The 21883-nt window shown below is 38.6% G+C and overlaps 2 protein-coding genes across 3 annotated transcripts in view; one reads left to right on the plus strand and one right to left on the minus strand.

The window, feature by feature from the left end:
• Nucleotides 1-20103, plus strand: part of LOC135205542 (sodium-independent sulfate anion transporter-like) — a 44503-nt gene extending 24400 nt beyond the window's left edge. The window contains exons 10-12 of one of the 2 annotated variants that reach the window (XM_064236300.1): nt 583-753; nt 1536-1686; nt 19668-20103. In XM_064236300.1, coding sequence (XP_064092370.1) covers nt 583-753; nt 1536-1686; nt 19668-19804 — 459 coding nt within the window. In that variant the 3' untranslated portion in view covers nt 19805-20103. The remainder of the gene's footprint in view (nt 1-582; nt 754-1535; nt 1687-19667) is intronic. The other variant, XM_064236301.1, reaches the window with a different exon arrangement.
• Nucleotides 10317-16060, minus strand: LOC135205541 (uncharacterized). Its single transcript, XM_064236298.1, has 3 exons — nt 15683-16060; nt 10635-10709; nt 10317-10432 (listed from the first exon to the last, which is right to left on the minus strand). The coding sequence occupies exons 1-3, from the start codon at nt 15930-15932 to the stop codon at nt 10332-10334; spliced, it is 426 nt and encodes a 141-aa protein (XP_064092368.1). The 5' UTR covers nt 15933-16060; the 3' UTR covers nt 10317-10331.
• Nucleotides 20104-21883: the final 1780 nt, after the last annotated feature.

Here is a 21883-nt window from a genome sequence, read left to right on the forward strand (position 1 = left end):
GTCATATCAATAAATCTACATTATTTATTAATTTTTTTACCCAAGTAGTTTCAGCACTGTGGGCCAAACCATTAAACAGTTAATTTCCAGCTTGGCTGACAGTAGCCATTTTGTACATAGGGCTCTCACAAAATTTCTCGACATTTTTGTGAGGGACACCTGGCTCATTTTTTTTTTTTTTTTTTTTTTTTTTGTCTTTAACCTTCATAGATGGCAAATCAAGTGAGAAATGAATCTTCGCTCACCAAGGTCACAGAACTGCTATAGATGACCCAATGTTCCATACTTCTGAAAAATGAGAAGACTTCTCAGGTAGAGTCTAGAGGCATTAATAGTGCTTTGAATATCCTTTTCTCTTCGTTCATAGGACAGATTCACTAAAAATCTCATCAGTTGGAATAAGTCCATCATGAGGGCAAATTATGATTGAACTTCCATTTTTGGTCGTCATATTTAACATCAACCTTGCCAAAAGGTTATCTCAGTTAATAAGCAACAAGTGGACTCCCATCAGATGCACTAGTTCCTCCCTCCTTGCATTCACCACAAATGCAACAGCTTCCGCATACCTCACTCTTTCAGAGTCAGAAGGCTAAATATGTTCTGGTGACCCCCACCCGAGGTCTCAGCTATCCGGGCATCTCTCATGTCCAGACAGCCATCCGGAAGGCTGGTGTCAACCAAGCATGGGGCACTCTGCCAGTTGTTGTGGACTGCACCTACATGGATGCTATGGATTATAGCTCGGCAAAGGTGACATTTGAGTAGACTGTTGCTTTTATTGTAGTTCTAAGGATGGTCAGACATTCATCCTGGTTTTCCTGTTATTTGGAAATGTAATTGACAGATGTTTGCTTTATTGCATGACTGAAAACATTCAGTGAATGTAGAGTAAATGCAGAGCAGAACAACTTATCCACAAATAAAAGAAAGTGTAGAAGACAAGTAATTCTTCGGCTAGGCAGACATTGAACCTGGGTTTTCTGTTGTCACTTAGAAACATAACATTGAACCTGGGTTTTCTGTTGTCACTTAGAAACATAATTAACAGATGTTTGATTTGTCGCAAGGCTGAAAATGTTTAGTGGGTTTAAGTCAAAGACAAGGAAGAACAAATTTCCTGTGAATAAAAGAAAGAAGACAAATTAATACATGAATAGGTCCTGTTACCAGCCAGAAAGAGCTTGGGATTTTGTCTTCAGGTTTCTGCTGAATTATTATTATTATTATTATTATTATTATTATTATTATTATTATTATTATTATTATTATTATTATTATTATTATTATTATTATTATTCAGAAGTTGAACCCTATTCATATGGAACACCCCCACATGGTCCACTTACTTGAAATTCAAGCTTCCAAAGAATAAGGTGTGCATTGGAAAGAAGTAGCAGAAGGTAAAGGGAGATACAGAAAGAAATCATTTACCAGATAAACAAATAAATCAACATATTAACTAAAGTAAAACTATAGTGATAACAAGGTCTTTCAAGTGGAAAGATCTAACGCTCAATCTCTTTCTGACCCAGGGCATAAAATCCGTGACAGACGACTTCAAAAGACAAGGTCAGACCATAGCATTCCTGCACATGAAATCGGGTCTGGTGACCACTGTGACTGCCCTCAACAAGGAAATCCATCTGTGTGACTGTCAGGATTCCCTTGACGCAATGATCGAAGGTATGTACGAAATGGTAAATTATGAATTGAGCAATCCCTCATCAGAGATTCAACACCCGTTTCAGTCTACAAGGCATATAAAACATTTTTTAAAAATCTCATTTAATCGTATGAGTCACCAAACTAGTCAGGCAATCCACAGTAATGTCAGTGAAAATAGTGTTATATATATATATAATATATATATATATATATATATATATATATATATATAGTGTATATATATATATATATATATATATATATATAGATATATATATATATATATGATATATCATATATATATATATATATATATATATATATAGATATATAAGTAGAGGAAAAGACCCCATATAGACTCCACTTTTCTAGCCCGCCCCCCGCCCCCCGCCCCCCCCCCCCCACCCCCCAAGGGGCGTGGCTACCCCCCTCCCCCCTCCTGATTGGCTCATGTACGTACGTGAGGCCTAAAAACGGGGCGGGGCGGGGCAACCCCCAAAACCCCCAAAAGGGGTGCTACCCCACTCCACCCTCCTGATTGGATCATGTAGTTACGTGAGGCCCTCTAAAAAGGGGCGGGGACCACCAACCCCAAAACCCCCAAAAGGGGTGTGGCCACCCTGACCCCATATAGACTCCACTTGTCTGGGGGGTGTGGCCACCCTGACCCCATATAGACTCCACTATTCTGGGGGGCGTGGCCACCCTGACCCAAAATTGACTCCATTTGTATTATAAGCTCATGTACGTACATGAGCTCATAATTGACTCCATATGTATGATAAGTTCATGTACGTACATGAGCTCATAATTGACTCCATTTGTCTTACAAGCTCATGTACGTACATGAGCTCATATTAGGGGGGCGTGGCCTCCCCTAACCCCAAATCGACTCCACTTTTCTACCCCTGTGACGTCACATAACTATAAGGGAATAAAACCATCCTTTCAACCCTCCACTATTCTGGGGGGCGTGGCCACCCCTGACCCCAAATTGACTCCATTTGTCTTACAAGCTCATGTACGTACATGGGCTCATATTAGGGGGGCGTGGCCTCCCCTAACCCCAAATCGACTCCACTTTTCTACCCCTGTGACGTCACATAACTATAAGGGAATAAAACCATCCTTTCAACCCTCCACTATTCTGGGGGGCGTGGCCACCCCTGACCCCAACATAATTGACTCCATTTGTCTAACAAGCTCATGTACGTACATGAGCTCATATTAGGGGGGCGTGGCCTCCCCTAACCCCAAATCGACTCCACCTTTCCTACCCCCTGTGACGTCACGTAACTCTAAGGGAATAAAACCATTCTTTCAACCCCTGACATACCCCCTGTGACGTCACGTAACTCTCCGGGAATAAAACCGACATTTCAAGCCCTCACCCCAAATTGACTCCACCTTTCCTATCCCCTGTGACGTCACGTAACTCTCCGGGAATAAAAACCAACATTTCAACCCCTCACCCCAAATTGACTCCACTATTCTACCCTGTGACGTCACGTAACTCTCTGGGAATAAAACCATTCTTTCAACCCCTGACCCCAAATTGACTCCACCTTTCCTACCCCCTGTGACGTCACGTAACTCTCCGGGAATAAAAACCAACATTTCAACCCCTCACCCCAAATTGACTCCACTATTCTACCCCTGTGACGTCACATAACTCTCTGGGAATAAAACCATTCTTTCAACCCCTGACCCCAAATTGACTCCACCTTTCCTACCCCCTGTGACGTCACATAACTCTCCGGGAATAAAAACCAACATTTCAACCCCCACCCCAAATTGACTCCACTTTTCTACCCCTGTGATGTCACGTAACTCTACGGGAATAAAACTTGACCCCACCCCGACCCCAAATAGACTCAGTTCACTGTTTTTTGCGACTCATGTCCCCTTTAATTGTTTTCAAAGTAACCGGGACGTTTACCTCATCCTCCTCCTATAAAATCTCTAAATTTATATATGCACATTGCGAATATACTCTCTCTCCCTCCCTCCCTCCCTCTCCCTCTCTCTCAGCCGTTACATTTTGTTTTATATATATATACACAGCTGCTTAGATATTCAGAGTATCATGAAAAAAGGATATTTGGCGACTGACTTCATCCACATGTGATATCTCCCCCAATAACCATATCAGAGTCAATGTTATCTGATGATGAATCACGCACACACACACACATATGAAGAAACGAGACCTTATCGCCATATTTGCCCAGCTGACTTCACCCCAACGTGAAATTTTATTTTTCATAGAATTTGAGTCATAATCTAGGTGGCGAACACAAGGACAAAGGTACACATTTCAATTTTGTTTATTTATTATACCGAGTTTGAAAGAGGTTGAAAAATCAAATTACAGACGGAATTGTTATTTTATATTTATAACCAATCCTAAATACAGGGGAATGAATTAATATTCCATACAAATACATACATTAGAAAAAAACTGTACAAACACGAACGCGATAATATGCGCATTCGCTTTTTCAAAAACAATACTTCAACGAAACATACTACGGCTACTATATATTTTCTAACCTGTTCCTTCACATCACAGCCCTTAGTATATACCACAAACATCTTCTCGCAGCACTTTCCCGACCGTGTATCGAAGAACGACGACGTTTCATCCTAACACCTCAAAGCTTTTAAATTTAGCTAACAAGTTTTCACTAACTTGTACGAAGAGGTTGATGAAGCCATGGCGAGAGTTCACGTCTTGATGTGACAATCCTTCAAGTCATCCACACATGACTCATTTTATCAAATCAGTATCACGTGACTAAACAGCTCCGATATCATTGTTCCTAAAATGTTAATAAGCACCACACCACTCGCCATCTTGTTTTTCGCATGTCCCGCCCTCACCTTCCCACCCCCTCCTCCTCCTCCTCTTCCTCCTCCTCCTCCCTTTTTCCCCATATTTCGCCACGTTTCGATTTGCTTTTTAATGGCTATATTCCTTAACATCCAATCTTTAACCCCCGCCATTTCAATGAAGTAGCGATAATTCGAAATATTATCAACGTGGGTTTTTTATTCCCTTGAAATTCTCGAGCTATATCTAAAATATTATAACTGCGAGCGGATGAGTTAAATCTCCTTCTTCATTCCATTCAACCGTGTTAGAATCTTGTAAGTGCTTAACAAAAAGCCGTAACGTATGACTTTTGGGGTTCTTTAAAAAATATTGGAATAATACCTGTTAAATCGGGATTGCTCTTTTTGCGAGTCATGTCCCCTTTAATTGTTTTCAATGTAATGGGGGCGTTTACCACCTCCTCCCCTCCAGTCACTGCACCTACATTTTCTATAGGAGGGGGAGGAGGAGGAGGAGGAGGTCCCGTGAGCGATATAGCCGGCATAGGTGGTTTTTGGATATTAAGGGAGACGTGTCCGCTACTACTAACAGCTGCCGTATCCAACTTGCCAGTACCCTCTAGGTTATTAATATCACCATCACAAACCTCTTTTCTATTCATTAACCTCTCATAGGTAATGGCAGGGATAACGTAAAACTCCTTCATTTTCAATTAAAAAGACTCCCTACCAAACTCGCAGCAATAGGCAATAAAACCGATAGAATAGTCCCCCCTTTACGACTTTTCAGTATATTTTTCTTCTTAGATATGGACGTTGTTTTCAAGGACACAAGATGAATTTCTCGTCTACAATTTCTTAAGTATTTTAATAAACTTCTTATCTTGAGTTAGATTACCACAAAGAAAATTTCTAAAAATTTCCGAGAGAGTAGATACCAAACCACCGTTTAAGATGGGAATAACTTTACTTCTTTCACTGGGTGATAAACCAGAGATGAATAAATAAAGTTTTTTATTTTTACGTATTAAAGGTTGCTTACGGTTCATATCCGTACAATTTGAGATTCATCAACCCAGGAATTGAATTGACTCGGATAAACTTTCCAATGAACGTAATATTGAGTTTTATTATCATTCCTCCTCCTTCCCAGAATAGTGATATCATACGTTTCTGGTAGATTTGTGCGAATTAATTCTTCACGATAAAATACGCCCTTTATTTCTTCACCCGCTAAATCTTCCAAGAAGTATACGACCAGATTTTGCCTTGTATCCACTTTTCGGATTTTAAAAATTTCCAGAGTATTTTGAATTGTATCCCCTCCTAAAATTGCGTTGCGACGCTCATCGGCAATACGTACAACGTCTCCAACATTCAAGAGCGAAATGGCAGGAGGATTAACGAGAACAGCCTTTTTATACATGCTCGAGAATTGACGTTCAATGTCATCTCTATCCGTTAATGCGTGAACCTCTTGCGGGGTGCGACCCAAACTTCTATGGGGGGTATGATTATAACTCTGAACAATGTCGCGCAAGACGTTAATGTATTTTAAGGTATTCTTATGTGTGAGATATCTATATATACGACCCTTAATAGTCCTTATGACTCTTTCAGCTATAGAGGATTTTATTTCTCTCGAATAAACGCTATATAATTTTATATTTTTACTATCTAGATATTCTCTGACGTGTTTGTTATAATATTCCCTACCCTCATCGCTATTCAAACGTGAAATTCCCAAAAATTCGGTAGATTCGATAACCTTCTTCAAAGAGCGACGCATAGTAACACCATCCTTCTTTTTCAAGGGAACAATTTGTAGATATCTGGAAAACACGTCAATAAAGACTAGCAAATATTTAAACCCATTATTATACCGAGCTAATTTGGACATATCAGCTAAATCGGTGCTCGCTATTACTCTCGGTTTAGGTGACATGATTTTTCTTCTGGGGAATTTTTTTCGAGTGACTTTATGCAGTGTGTAAGACTTTTGTCCACGTAAGAATTCTTTAACATTTTCACGAGTAATTTGGCTATTCAGATTTTTCGCTACTCTGAATAAAGAGTCCACCCCGCTGAAACTACCCACACCCGTGCATCTCCGTACAAAGTTTTTAGCAGTTTTATCCGTTCTTTATCCATATTGATAAGCTATTGATATCGTTTACCCAGAATATTTAGTTCGGAGCTGTAACACTTCAGGTGTTGACGGAGCGAAGTCTACTAACAAATAACCATAGCGGTTATGTGATAGGGCCTTTTTATATATGTCCGAAAAGGCTGAAGCTTTTTGACGGCCAAATAACTGCCGACCTAAAGTTTCAATTTGACTAAAATCACGATTTTTCATTAGAATATAATGTGAGCAATTCAAGCTTATACTTCTACTAAACTTTCCTGAATGAAACATATTCTGCGTTATGAATATAACTGAAATAGATGAATGACGTCCCGCTGTGAAGGCGTTAGTCACAAATTTATTATCACTGGCCTCGAGGAAGCAATCATCGAGTATGAATAATAGACCTTTATTAACCTCCGTCTCCCCCTTTTCAGCGTAATCAAAGGGATTTAAAATTTCTTTGGATACTTTAAATTTGGGACCTATTGAGGGATGCGTTTCGAGGGGGTGTTCAGATACCCCGCAATATAAAATGTATTGGAAACGCGTTTCATAGAGTTCAATGATTTTTTGACATAGGACAGACTTGCCACTGTTACTAAACCCCGCGATGATAATACGAGCGGGATTAGCGAACGGGTCTAACCAACTGCACCCAGGGAAGGGACCTGTCTGCGGCCCATGATGTTAGCGCGTTAAGACTATAGGTGTGTACTTTACGCGCTCCTTTTTATATACAAGCCTTAATAATAATTAGGGTGAATGGAAGTTGACGGCAATAATATTTGTTTAATTTCTATAATGAAATACATACAGGTTTTTCCTACAATATAAAAATAGAACGTACAGTAAAAATGCGAAGTATAATAAAAAATACAATATAATAATTCAAAATATAAAAAACTAACTGTGTATATGATTATAAAATAAAAATACATTATATACAATATAATATATTAAAATATATGAATATAAGATAAAATATATAGTAAAATATATAAACTATGACACCCGGTCAAGGTGTGATACGACCCCGTTTAACTGGAGGAGAGGGTGGAACCATTTCCCGTCGAGAAGTCAAAGACGTCGAAGAGAGAGAGGAATTAACATTGTATATTTTACTATTCTCTCTTCGACGTTTTGAACATCCTTTCACCCGTGGGAAATGATGTGATGGATGTAGGGTCGGAGGAATAGGAGGAGTAGGAATTCTCGAGGTGCTAGGAGCGGGAATATTTAAAATTGGAGAGATTGCCGCTACTACCGGCGCCACCACTACCCTCTCTAGCTCCTCCTCCTCCTCCTCCTCCGCTATACCCTCCTCCACCCCAATGTCTGGATGTCCATACGCCAACGATTTATAAGGTGTCACATAATATCTCTTGTCCTCTAAAGGACAGAGAGATACCTTTCGCTGGCTCGTATGACACATCGTGCCTCCTACTCTTTGCAAATTGTGCACACGAGTATAAGTAATCTCATTCTTTTCGATTACAGCTCGATACTGGTCATGTGGAATGGTCTTTTGCCGGCACCTTTGTACACCTTTCAAGGTGTTGCTACGACTAGTTTCCGTCAGATACGAATAAACTTTAGGTTTAACGCCGATGAATTCCCTCATGAGTTCAGCCCCCGTTTCAACCTTCACTAACCCGAGTTTCCCTTACGTGACTCATCATACAATTCGTGAGTTTTGGGGAAATTACTCAAATCCATGTAGGGTTTGAGCGCACCCTTCAGTTCCCGATTGAGGTTATCAGTCACCAGGGAAAAGATCAAGCTGTCAGTGTCGGTATACAGGAGCTGAACTCGGTGTCCATACTGCTTTCGAAGAACGTCGTAATAGAACCGATACATCATATCCTTCGCCATGTCTAGTATACTGAAACCGATATAAATCGGGGATTCAGCCATAACAGACTCTTTGCAATGGTTTACAATGTACCTGTCGTTACCCAGTTTTTCCAAAGACTTGTACGTGTGTTTGGACACATTCCTGAGGAGAGAGGCTTCACCGGTGGTGACGACAGTTCGGGTAGAATAATTCAATGAATTTTTAATAGTAACACCGAAAAGACCGTTCATTATGATTTTGATTGTGTTCCTCTTGTCCGGATCGGTCTCTTTAGCACGCCTTTCGGCATTCTCCAGAATATATTCCCTCAAATAAAAATCCTGTTTGAATTTGTACACTTTCCTTATTACATCAACTTCGAGACCGAGCCTTATCAACGTTTGTAATAAGGGAAGACAGATCAAGTGATTACGCATGGGTAAATGCATACCCGTCAACTTGACATTTTTCTTGGGTAGCTTCACCTTGAACTTATTCATCAGGTTTTTACTATAGGGCGATAGATCCTGGTGAGTCACATTCATGTGATGAATGGCGAGAGGGAGATCATCCGTTTGTAGAGCAACATCCCGTCTAACTGGTTTGGTATCGAGCAGTATGAAATAACCGTATTCACCCTGTGAACGCCCAGTCCCGGTTCATGTTCTGCAAACAATCATCAACGCATTTCTCTCCGTGACTTAGTCTATGGGTACAATATTCCCCCGTTCTACCGTCAACGATCACGTAGCAGTAAGCGAAAGCTTTCTGCCGAGATACTATTCTTGGATCGTCTTCTCCGGTCTTCGGTTGAATATTATACGCCTCAAAATCCAGGAAAGCCATGTGCGAGATTGGCAGCAGAGCTTTAACTTTAGTAAACTGTTTAAATTGGCCGGGTTCTGGGTATTCGACAGTGGTTCGAGCAGTACAGGCTTGTGTGTGTGCCTCACGGATGGTGGGACTATTAAACAAAGTCAAACAATTGTAACACATACCACCCGCGTGCTCAATCCCCCGCCCCTGCTTGAATCCGTGTCGGAACTTCTTCACGAATGCCAACATATCCTTAATCAACGCGACGTGGTCGTCAGTGATTAATAACAACGTGACCAAATGAGGGCTTTGGGGGTTACCACCTTTCCTCGCCAGATGTACCGTCCAATGTTTTTTCCGCTGTTTCCCCATGACTAATTCACATAATTTATACAGATATATGTTGAGGTTATTCCCCTTTTCTAATCTTTTGAAAGAGTCATGGGTCAACGGCATATGTGGCGAGTGTTTGATATTAAATTGTCCCCTCCCCATCCTCCTCATTAAGACACGAGGGAGGTTGTTAATACGTGTGGGAGGGTTATCCCGGAGTACAACGTACGCTTCTAACGCTGTAACGACACAGTTGTACCCGGACTGAATATTGATAACCTGATCACTACCGCGGACTCCCTTGGGATACACCTTGAAGTTATTAATATTCACTAACTCACGCCGCGTGATATGAAGTTCAACCCTATCCAGCGAGGTCATACACCAACCCGAACCCTCAGTACGGTTGAGTCTCTCTTCCAAGTTATTAGCTATAAACTCAATAGCCTCCTCCAGGGAGTCATAGATCGAGTCAATCGTAGTGAGGGTGGGTGGAGTACATACATAAAAAGCACTTTTTTTCATTCATGTCGCCTAGCATCCTCACGCTGGTGATAATAACGCACAAGTATAGCATAGCCGAGCGAATACCTCTTTCAAGGAAGTTACTGTGGACATCTTCGCCGTAATCGGGCTATGCTACTACTTAACTTCATTGCCACGTCAATGTGTGACCCTACTGCAGCCGCATAATGAATGGTACTCACTACCTTATTACCTTCTGGTTCCTACACCTCCACCAACGCGCGATGCTTCATTATTATTATTACTCCCCATCAAATCTTCATCTAATGGGAAGTCTTCAGCGAAGGGATCTGTAAAGATCATTTAAATAAGCACCGGAGTGAACGTGTATGATAATAATAATAATAATAATAATAATAATAATAATAATAATAATAATTAATAATAATAATATAATAACTGCAAAAACCGCAATAATAATAATAATAATAATAATAATAATAAATAATAATAATAATAATAATAATAATAATAATAATAATAATATTTTACCTGGATCGGAGGGTGGTGAGGATGATTCATCATGGCGGTTAGAGGCTTGGACATTTTCTTTAATGACGTGACAATCTGTGTGATAACAAATTTATGAATATGGTGTGACATAACATGAACGTGGAGGTTTTTATGTACATATATTATAAACCCGATGCCCATTGTTAGTCATACAGTCTACATTCAACATGTGTGGCGATCACATCATATACGTGAATAGCAATGCCTGTATAGGTACATTTCCAGAAAATCGGGCGTGTACAATTTACCAATAGGTTAGCCAGTAACCCGATATCATACCGAAAGGAGTGGAATATGAAGTGGGGCTAGTGGGAGTCATTCTCCCGAAATTATATTACGCTATTAAACCAGGAGACGTTGATTTTACTATTCAATTTAACGCGATCTATAACGAGTCCGATGGGAAACGCGTTTATACGTATATTTATAAGTCCATTTCGGGTTTGTTGGGTGGTGATATGAATGTCATGACTAGAGCGTTTAATACGCAAATTATTGAACAATTATCTGAATTTTACGGTGAGCATATTCGCGGAGCTACCCGCAGGGATGGTTTATTCTCATGGAATGATGACACGAAGAAAATGAGCATTCCACATATCGATGCAGGAGCGGCCAAAGTTGATATGATTGATTCCATTACGATTAAACTCAGTGCTAAAGCAGCTAATATGTTTGGTTTCAATGAAAAAGTCAGGTATTTAATATACAGTTCGGGTGCGTTGAGACCTCATCACGGTAGAAATATATTCCAGCAAGGCGTTGAATACGTTTACCTGTATTCGGGTATCGTTCAACCTACCATCTTGGGTGATAAAATGGTTAATCTCTTAGACTGCTTCACGTTAGGATGTGCATGTGGTAAAGGTCCGCATAATGCCATTTATAAACCTTTAAATACCATTGACGTATTGGATTACATTACTATCGATGTCTCGGATCAGAACGGTGAAGAAATAATGTTTTACTGAAAATGGGGTTCTATCGTGCAGTCTGCATATAAGACCTAGATAAAACGCTATCGAATTTTCTTATAAATACCATACGTGACATATACTCGTCATGTATTTAACCGACATGGCTGGTGAACACACCATATATTTGAGCAGTCTCGGCTGTTTAGACACGTTATACCAAAAAATAAAAAAAACACCTTCGAAATTTGCCAATAGATTACCTACACCTATATTATTACCTAATGGGGTTGAATATGAAGTAGGTTTAGCTTCGATCATGTTCCCGGGGAGTTATTACGCTATATTATCCAAAGATGATTTATTCACTCTCGAATTATTACAGAGCGTCATAAACGGGATAGGCATACATATTTGTATAGACCGAGAATAGCAATGTTAGCGGGGGATATGAAGAGACTCGTGAGAGCTCTTAATAAGGACGTGTATGATTATTTGAAAGTTTATTACGGTGATAATTTCATAAATTATTTAATAGTAACGGTATATTTCATTGGGATGAAGATTTAAGGAGAATTACTATACCACGTATCAAGAGAGAGAAATTGAGAACGGGGGACGTTAAAAGTATATATGTCAAATTTAGCGGAAAAGCCGCGAAATTATTAGGTTTTCATATTAATAACCGGTTATGAAATTATATGGCGGGCGTGAACTGAATGAACACATTTCGCTTGATTCTCTACCTGATAATTGTGGGGTAGATATATATGTGTATACGGATATAGTTCAACCGACGATTTTTGGCGGGAGACTAGTAAATATATTGGACTGTTTTACTTTAGCAAGTGGTAGAGGAAAAGGAATACATAATACAGTCTACAAATTGTTGAACACGAACATCTTGGATCAGATTTCTATTCTTATCACGGATCAAAATGGTCACCTTTTACATTTCACTAAAGACTCGAGTGTTACTTGCCTGCTCCGTATAAAACCTAGAGGAAAATTAGATGAATAGGTGCGTATATAATTCGATGTTCACCCTTGCATTCCTTATTCGTGATCGTAACACCCTCGAGTGAACTAGAACTTGCGAATCAAGTTCCACTTAAATTGTTTGGGAATAGTATAAACAGTAAAATGAGAGTGTTATTCGCGCCTCCTTCAGAGGCGGAATTTAAAAAACTATTTTTATCAGACCCTTTATTAAGGAGAGGAGCGGGATTTGAGGATATTTCCGTTTTCTATCCCGGCCGCAGAAGGGGAAGCGGTTTTTTTTCGGCCATAAGTGGCGTTGCACGAAAGTGCTTCCTTTTCTATTTAATGCCGCGAAACCTTCAGTTAATGAATTCGGTAGATCTGTGTTATCTGATATGGTAAACAGCGGTTTACCTTTAAAAGAATCCATAAAACGAAATGGTATAAGGGCCCTCAAAACTACTGGACAACGAATTTTAAGCGGTACTGGAAGGAGAAGGAGAACGAGACGGAAGAAAACAAAACAGTGAAACGATTAGTTAGACGGTCGAGTGTGGGAGGAAAGAAAAAACGGAGGAAGAGGAAGGGCACACGAGTTAAATCTAGGAGTAAATATAATAAGGACGTGTACGATCTTTTGTAACTCATTCATCAATTGACATTCGGCGGGTACGCACTCGTTCTACCCTTCATCTAAAATTATATAAACACAAAAACATGGCTAGCGTAGTTCCTAACATACCCGGAACTGGTAATCAAGTTCCTGTTTCATCGTATATTGCGGGGTATATCAGAATTGTTCCCGAATGTTAATAGACGGAGAATTATTGAAACTTCAATTAATTCAAAGGAAAGACTGGATTTTACACCTTGTAATATTTCCATAAATCAAGTTCTATCTGATAAATATATAGAATTTCGCGTTAATGGGGTGGCAGGTTCCTTCTTAGATTTGTCAAGTATAGCTTTAGAATTATATATCACAATAGATAGGGACAACACGCAATTAGCGGATGATGTCCATGTGTCTGTCGTTAATGGTATTAGTAATACATTATTTAAATCCGCTTCCGTTTTCTTGAATGAAAATTTGGTGGAATCCTGTCGGTATTTAACTATCAATCATATATCAAAATGTTGAAAATGATAAAACCCTCTGCATTACCTACCACCGGCCGGGCGGGATTTTTATACGATGACTATCATGTAACACACGGGGTAACTCGGCAATTTACTGCCAATACCTTCGGTCAAACCAGCAGGTGGGAGACGAAAGTTATGGGTGACATTAAAACGAGGGGCGTGCATACATATTTTCCACTTCTTTTGGATATAGCGACTATAGACATGTATTTACTGGATTCGGTTGATTTGAGACTTCGACTCGAATTAGCGAATAATAACTGGGTTATGGGCGCCCACACAGACGGACATTTAAATGTGCTGAATATAGAAAAGGCTAAATTATGGATCGATAGAGTTACCCCACATTATAACGCAATGTCGGCTTTAAATGAAGCGATAGCAGTTAATCCTATACAATATATATTTGATAAGACTTTATACAAGACATACGTTATTGGGCAAAATGAAAATTCGATTTTAATTGATCAGCCTTTTAACAGTTGTATACCTGAAAAAATCACATTGGCCATGATTGATATGGAAACATTTTCAGGTGATTACGCGACCAATAGTCTATATTTTCAATCTTTCGATTTAAATAATATACATATTACCGTTAATGGGAATACGGAATATAATATTCAATGTAGTTTCCCTAATACCATCATGCAATTATATCACGAGACGCAGAAAAGTATAGGGGGTGGCGGTGATAATCTGATCACTTATGATAGTGTTTTAAAAAATGGTTATGAGCTTTTACTGCTTTAACTTTTGCTTTAATTTTGCCGGGAAGATGGTTGAAGATTCCATGCCAGTGGAAATTTCGGCAAACATGCGAATATCGATAGGCTGGGTACGGCTACGCCTAGCCCTTGCATTATTTTACTTTTTGGGGATACCAAGGGTATTTTAACGGTGGATGCGGATAGGGTTATCAGTGTGATGTTAGGGGTTAAATGAATGGATACAAAAGAAATTGAAATAAGTTTAAAAGGTTCACTCGGTGACCGGGTTAAATATTTAGGTGTGTTCGCTTCGGATGAAGTAGGATTATTGACATTGCCAGAAAGTAGAAATTAAACTTTAGTTTTTATATCTAATACATTATCTTCGTCTACTGATATTAATATTGTTGGTCATTGGGTATGTTTTTACGTGGAAAAATCACCTAGAAATATAATCTTCTTTTTTGATAGTTACGGTATAAATCCAAAAGTTTATTCGAATGACTTCTCTAAATTTATATATGCGCATCCCGAATATAACCTCTATCGCCTAATAAAACAAATACAACCTGATAAATCGTACAAGTGCGGTCTTTACGTTAGTTTTTTTGTTCATTGCGTGAGTCACCGTGGTGTGAAAGCAGTATTATCCTTAATACAAAATGTATTCTCATTCACTCGTTTGGGAGGTAATGATAAATGGATAACGGGATATTATTTTAAATATTTGAAAAAGTTTAAATGTTCACATTGGAGGTCGGGGGTCAAAACGTGCTATTACGTACAAGGAATGTCTCCGCATCTTGAAAACAACTAAGGTAAATGCATATTTTTCTTTGATTTTTTATATTACTCCATTTACATTCTTTATTAAGGATATATTCTATATATGTATCATACACCTTTCAATCACATAACTTTTTTTACTTATTTCAGGATGAGCTGTGAGAATCATTCGCCCATGAACGTCGGTGTTAAACTGCTAAGACGTCTTAGTCGTTTCCTCTTAAACGTTTTCGGCATATTCAGGTTAAAATAAGGATACACGTGGAAGTTATATTGGGATGCGTGCTGAGACGGTCTGACAGCGATTAGTGTATTGAATTTGTAAACTCTTTATGTGGTCAATAAATCCTTATGAATAATTATATAGGTGTTTTTTACTATGCCCATAATGCATTTGAACGGAAAAACAGGGAAACGGAGAAAAAGAGTGCGTGTTTCTATGGAATCAGGAACTATTATTAAATAAATATATAACACATCGGTTTTTACATACCTTCACCGGGTTGCTCGTTTCCTTCAGTAGTGGGTGGTGGCGAAGTTGATCGGGGGTTGCACTGTTGTGGGCTGCCAGTGGTAGTTGTTGCATCTCCTGCTACTTCTTCTTCTTCTCCTGCTTCATGGTCATGACCCGTTTTCACCTTCCTAATAAATGAGTTTGGGGCTCCAACACCATAATAGTAATGGTGTCTGACTTGAGTGGCTACTTCGTCGGCTGACAGTTCACTACTAGAGTTATTTCCCATATCTGAAAGGGAGGAATAATGACTGTTTTATATATTCCGCTTCTTTCAACGGGTACATTATTTTATAAGAATATCTATTCCATATACAGATGAATCTTATTGCTGTTTTTAATATTTACTATACTATATGTTCAAGTAAAATGGAAAGTGTTTTTATATGCTACTTACTGAATAGTGACGGAGGGAAATGACGTTTCGGTCAAGAGAAATACTTGTAGGGACGGAGGGTCGGTATTTGCACTTACTCTATACACTTTGGGTAAGGAATAACATCAATTTTCCCATGTCGGTTGTATTTATGGTGTTCAGTTGGGAAGTAATAATCAGGTGTGACATATGGTGTTTCAATGAAGTATTGTATTCCAAAGATGAAGTTCACGCCTTGTAGCAATAGAATTTATCCCCATTGGAGGAAAGATGTGTGGAAGTTTTATATATAGTCATATGTGTGTGGTTTTGTGTGTGTGTGTGTGTGCCTGTTTGTGTGTTGGACGAGCCTTTGTCGTTTTTTTTGAGGGAAATGATAAAGGCCTTGTTTATTCGTGTCTGCGAGAAACATGACTGGAGTGATACTGATTTTGATAAAATGAGTCATGTGTGGATGACCTTTGGCGTGAGGGAATGATAGACTTGTTTATTCATGTTAGTCTGAATCATTGCTGGGAGAGGCTTGATGCTTCCGTCACAACAGGTTTGTAATCAGTGATTGTGATAAAGGGGTCTTGGGTAGCGGCGCTTTCGTAGTTCATTATCTCTTGAAGGATTGTCACATCAAGACGTGAACTCTCGCCATGGCTTCATCAGCCTCCTCTTGCAAGTTAGTTTTCGGGAACTTGTCCGAAAATAAGTTCAGGAAGAGGAATATGTGTCTAGTAGTGGCCACTAACTGTGTGACATGCAGGAATTACGGTGTTGTGGCAGACGTCATTCGAGCTTATCCATATGCCGAATTGGCAGGTTTTCGATATTCTCGCACTGGTGCATCATATGCCTGTCTTCGTGATAGGGGTATTGAAGGGTCCGTCATTGTGAAAAGACCTGAAAATATCACATCTTGGGAATGCGACGAAGAAGTTGATCTACCCACCATAGCTACCTTATTAACACAATACGGTATTGGTGCCCCCATTGAAGATAATGAATACGCGCAAAAGAGCGTGGCTTATTCCAAAGATAAAGATCACGCCGATCGTTTGGGCAGAGATACCAAACAGATGAGGTTCAATCACTTTTTTTCTTCGGTCAAGAAATTGAAGGAAGAATTATTTAAATCATCGTATGACTATGTCAAATATGTTATCTTTCCCGCTGGCATCGGTCAGAGCGGACTGGTTAATACGACTTGGTTGAATCAATATTTACCTGTGTTAGCTACATTCAGTGATGAAATGAGCAAAATTGGTAAAATATGCTGCGTGGCTATAATGAAAAAGAATTTATCCCTGTTGGAGGAAAGGTGTGTGGAAGATTTATATATGAAAAACTTGTTAGCTAAATTTAAAAGCTTTGAGGTGTTAGATGAAACGTCGTCGTCTTCGATACACGGTCGGGAAAGTGCTGGAGAAGATGTTTGTGGTATATACTAAGGGCTGTGATGTGAAGGAACAGGTTAGAAAATATATAGTAGCCGTAGTATGTTTCGTTGAAGTATTGTTTTTGAAAAAGCGAATGCGCATATTATCGCGTTCGTGTTTGTACAGTTTTTTTTCTAATGTAGTATGTATTTGCTAGAATATTAATTCATTCCCCTGTATTTAGGATTGGTATAAATATAAAATAACAATTCCGTCTGTAATTTGATTTTTCAACCTCTTTCAAACTCGGTATAATAAATAAACAAAATTGAAATGTGTACCTTTGTCCTTGTGTTCGCCACCTAGATTATGACTCAAATTCTATGAAAAATAAAATTTCACGTTGGGGTGAAGTCAGCTGGGCAAATATGGCGATAAGGTCTCGTTTCTTCATATGTGTGTGTGTGTGCGTGATTCATCATCAGATAACATTGACTCTGATATGGTTATTGGGGGAGATATCACATGTGGATGAAGTCAGTCGCCAAATATCCTTTTTTCATGATACTCTGAATATCTAAGCAGCTGTTGTATTATATATATAAAACAAAATGTAACGGCTGAGAGAGAGAGGGAGAGGGAGGGAGGGAGGGGAGAGAGTAGTATTCGCAATGTGCATATAAATTTAGAGATTTTATAGGAGGAGGATGAGGTAAACGTCCCGGTTACTTTGAAAACAATTAAAGGGACATGAGTCGCAAAAAAACAGTGAACTGAGTCTATTTGGGGTCGGGGTGGGGTCAAGTTTTATTCCCGTAGAGTTACGGGACATCACAGGGGTAGAAAAGTGGAGTCAATTTGGGGTGGGGGTTGAAATGTTGGTTTTTTATTCCCTTGGAGAGTTATGTGACGTCACAGGGGTAGGAAAGGTGGAGTCAATTTGGGGTCAGGGGTTGAAAGAATGGTTTTATTCCACCGAGAGTTATGTGACGTCACAGGGGTAGAATAGTGGAGTCAATTTGGGTTTGGGTGAGGGGTTGAAATGTTGGTTTTTATTCCCGGAGAGTTACGTGACGTCACAGGGGGTAGGAAAGGTGGAGTCAATTTGGGGTCAGGGGTTGAAAGAATGGTTTTATTCCCAGAGAGTTACGTGACGTCACAGGGTAGAATAGTGGAGTCAATTTGGGGTGAGGGGTTGAAATGTTGGTTTTTATTCCCGGAGAGTTACGTGACGTCACAGGGGGTAGGAAAGGTGGAGTCAATTTGGGGTCGGGGGTTGAAAGAATGGTTTTATTCCCAGAGAGTTACGTGACGTCACAGTGGTAGAATAGTGGAGTCAATTTGGGGTGAGGGGAGGCCACGCCCCCCCTAATATGAGCTCATGTACGTACATGAGCTTGTAAGACAAATGGAGTCAATTTGGGGTCAGGGGTGGCCACGCCCCCCAGAATAGTGGAGGGTTGAAAGGATGGTTTTATTCCCTTATAGTTATGTGACGTCACAGGGGTAGAAAAGTGGAGTCGATTTGGGGTTAGGGGAGGCCACGCCCCCCTAATATGAGCTCATGTACGTACATGAGCTTGTAAGACAAATGGAGTCAATTATGAGCTCATGTACGTTACATGAACTTATCATACATATGGAGTCAATTATGAGCTCATGTACGTACATGAGCTTATAATACAACTGGAGTCAATTTGGGGTCAGGGGTGGCCACGCCCCCCAGAATAGTGGAGTCTATATGGGGTCAGGGTGGCCACACCCCCCAGACAAGTGGAGTCTATATGGGGTCAGGGTGGCCACACCCCTTTTGGGGGTTTTGGGGGTTGCCCCGCCCCTTTTTAGGCCTCACGTACGTACATGAGCCAATCAGGAGGGGGGAGGGGGGTAGCCACGCCCCTTGGGGGGGGGGGGCTGGGGGGCGGGGGGCGGGGCTAGAAAAGTGGAGTCTATATGGGGTCTTTTCCTTACTATATAGATATATATATATATATATATATATATATATATATATATATATTATATATATATATATATGAGAATCTGCTCGATTCTCCTCACCGATCTGACTCAAACAGTAAAGTTCCTATCAAAATAAAATGTTAAAAAGAAATCTTCGCTAGAATCATTACATTACAGATAACAGAAAAACATTATTTTCACTAGAGAGACAAATGTCCATTAAAATAGTATATGAGTCAAGCCATTTCACTGTTTTCAGAAATAGTGTCAAATGGAGTAGAGGCAGGTCCTGTCAGCATGGATAATGAGACCAAACTTACAACAGGAGATGAAGAACTACCAAAGTTGGTCCCTAAAGCTGAGTTTGATGAAGAGACATTGTCAGCTTTTAAATGATCCTAAAAGTAAACGTGGGATGATTTGTAAATAGAAAAAGGGGGATAAAAAAAAGACATATTTATAGTTTATTCAGAAATTGAACTGATTCTATATCAAAATATATACTTATATTCTTTTATTGATGTAAGGTGCAATTGTGATTCTGTGTTATTTTTGTAACATTTTATCTCGAACACATTTCGTAATTGTCATTTTTATGCAGTAAGTGTTTATTAATTATAAGAAAGTTCCTTTATACAGTTATTGTTTGTATTTTGGTTAAAACCACTCTTGAAAAACATTAAATTGCAAAATTCTTTTATGTTTTCTTCCACAGCTGATGGCTCCCTAAGACAACATAGATTTTTCGTCCTATATGTACTTTATGATAAAGTCACAATAAATAGTATGTATATACACACACACACATATATATATATACTATAATATATGTATATATATATATATATATATATATATATATATATATATATATATCATTACTATCTGGCTCAAAGCTACAAGGATGCTGCGGTTAGCTGTCCTCTACTAAGCATTAATTTTTTAACAGAAGAACATACTATACTCTGTTTTTTTTCCATCTGTCCACCCGCCTATGGTGTTTGCGTATGGTAACACTGCGTCCCGGGCTTCAGATAATTACGCTGTGTGTAAGTTTTAGGTAAATAAAAGGATATCTGGGTGTACATTTGCAAATGAAAAGTGTTTTAATAATTTACTGTATGCGAATTACACCGTTAATTTTCGAAATAGGATATTATTACAAATTATTGTTGAATGTAAGCTTAATTTAACTATCTAAAGCCCGGGACGCAGTGTTACCATACGCAAACACCACAGGCGGGTGGACAGACGGAAAAAACCGAGTATAGGTAGAGGAATGGTTATTTAGAATTTGACTGCAAACAAAATTGGATAGATTTAAACATTTTTCTTAAGGGAAGTTTCTAACTTTGGAAGAAACTTAACATCGTGTACATAGAGTTAATATTCCACATTTTTTTTTCTTTAAAACCTTAAAGGTATGTTTGTCTAGTTGAGATTATTTCACATGCGCGTGCTGGCGCACAGATAAACAAACGCACACAAAATGAATGCAAAAAGAGGCGGCATTTTTCTCTTTGATAAACAAAAAATATGGAGTTCTGGACTCGAAAACATCAGTACTTTTAGCTTATCGTATAGTACACAAAGAGCTTTCGTATTTACAAATATTAAATAGCACTTTAAAAATAAATTAAAGTTATCTATGCTTATGGTAAGCAGATAACGTCAAATTTCCTCAAATCCAGCAACCAGTTTTATAGAGAGAATTAATTTATAGGTTTTCACGAAAACTCTTTTGTTTAAGTATCTTTATTTTTATATATGAAAAATACTTGAAATTACTAATAGTAGTGTGTAAATGTTCAATAAAAGCGTAGCTAATTGTTTTTAATACAAAATTATTTTTACTGAATTAGGTTTTAATAAAAGTTTATGTATTTAAATATTTGTTTATATTTACGAAAAACATTTATTGTACAGTAGTGTTTAATGTTTACTAAATACCCAGCTGATTAGACTTGTACAAACGTTTGCTTAAACGTCATACATGAAAGATGTCTTTATTATAAGTTTTTCATCAAAATTTATATATAAAAATATTTGTTTATGTTTACAGAAATACTTGAATTTATTCACTGTACATCATTGTGTAATTGCTTACTTAATACATAACTGATCAGGTTTCACAAACATTTGCTTATGACGTCATAATGATGAATGTTTCTTAACCAAACGTAAAAAGGAGGAGTCCTAAAGGACTTTGGCTGCTGCTTCTGCCTCTCCTGATATGTCTAATTCAGTGAGTTATATATTATTATTACGTGTGCATAGCATTCATTATATATTATATATATATATATATATATATATATATATATATATATATATATATATATATATATATATACTATATACGACCATGCATTAGCTACATACATTACATATGGATGAGTTGTATGGCTCTGACGATGAAATTATAATTGATGTAGGGCTAAATATGCTTGCTCCTTTGGGTTGGCTACCTCACAG

Source organism: Macrobrachium nipponense, chromosome 24, assembly GCF_015104395.2.
Source record: "Macrobrachium nipponense isolate FS-2020 chromosome 24, ASM1510439v2, whole genome shotgun sequence".
NCBI lineage: Eukaryota > Metazoa > Arthropoda > Malacostraca > Decapoda > Palaemonidae > Macrobrachium > Macrobrachium nipponense.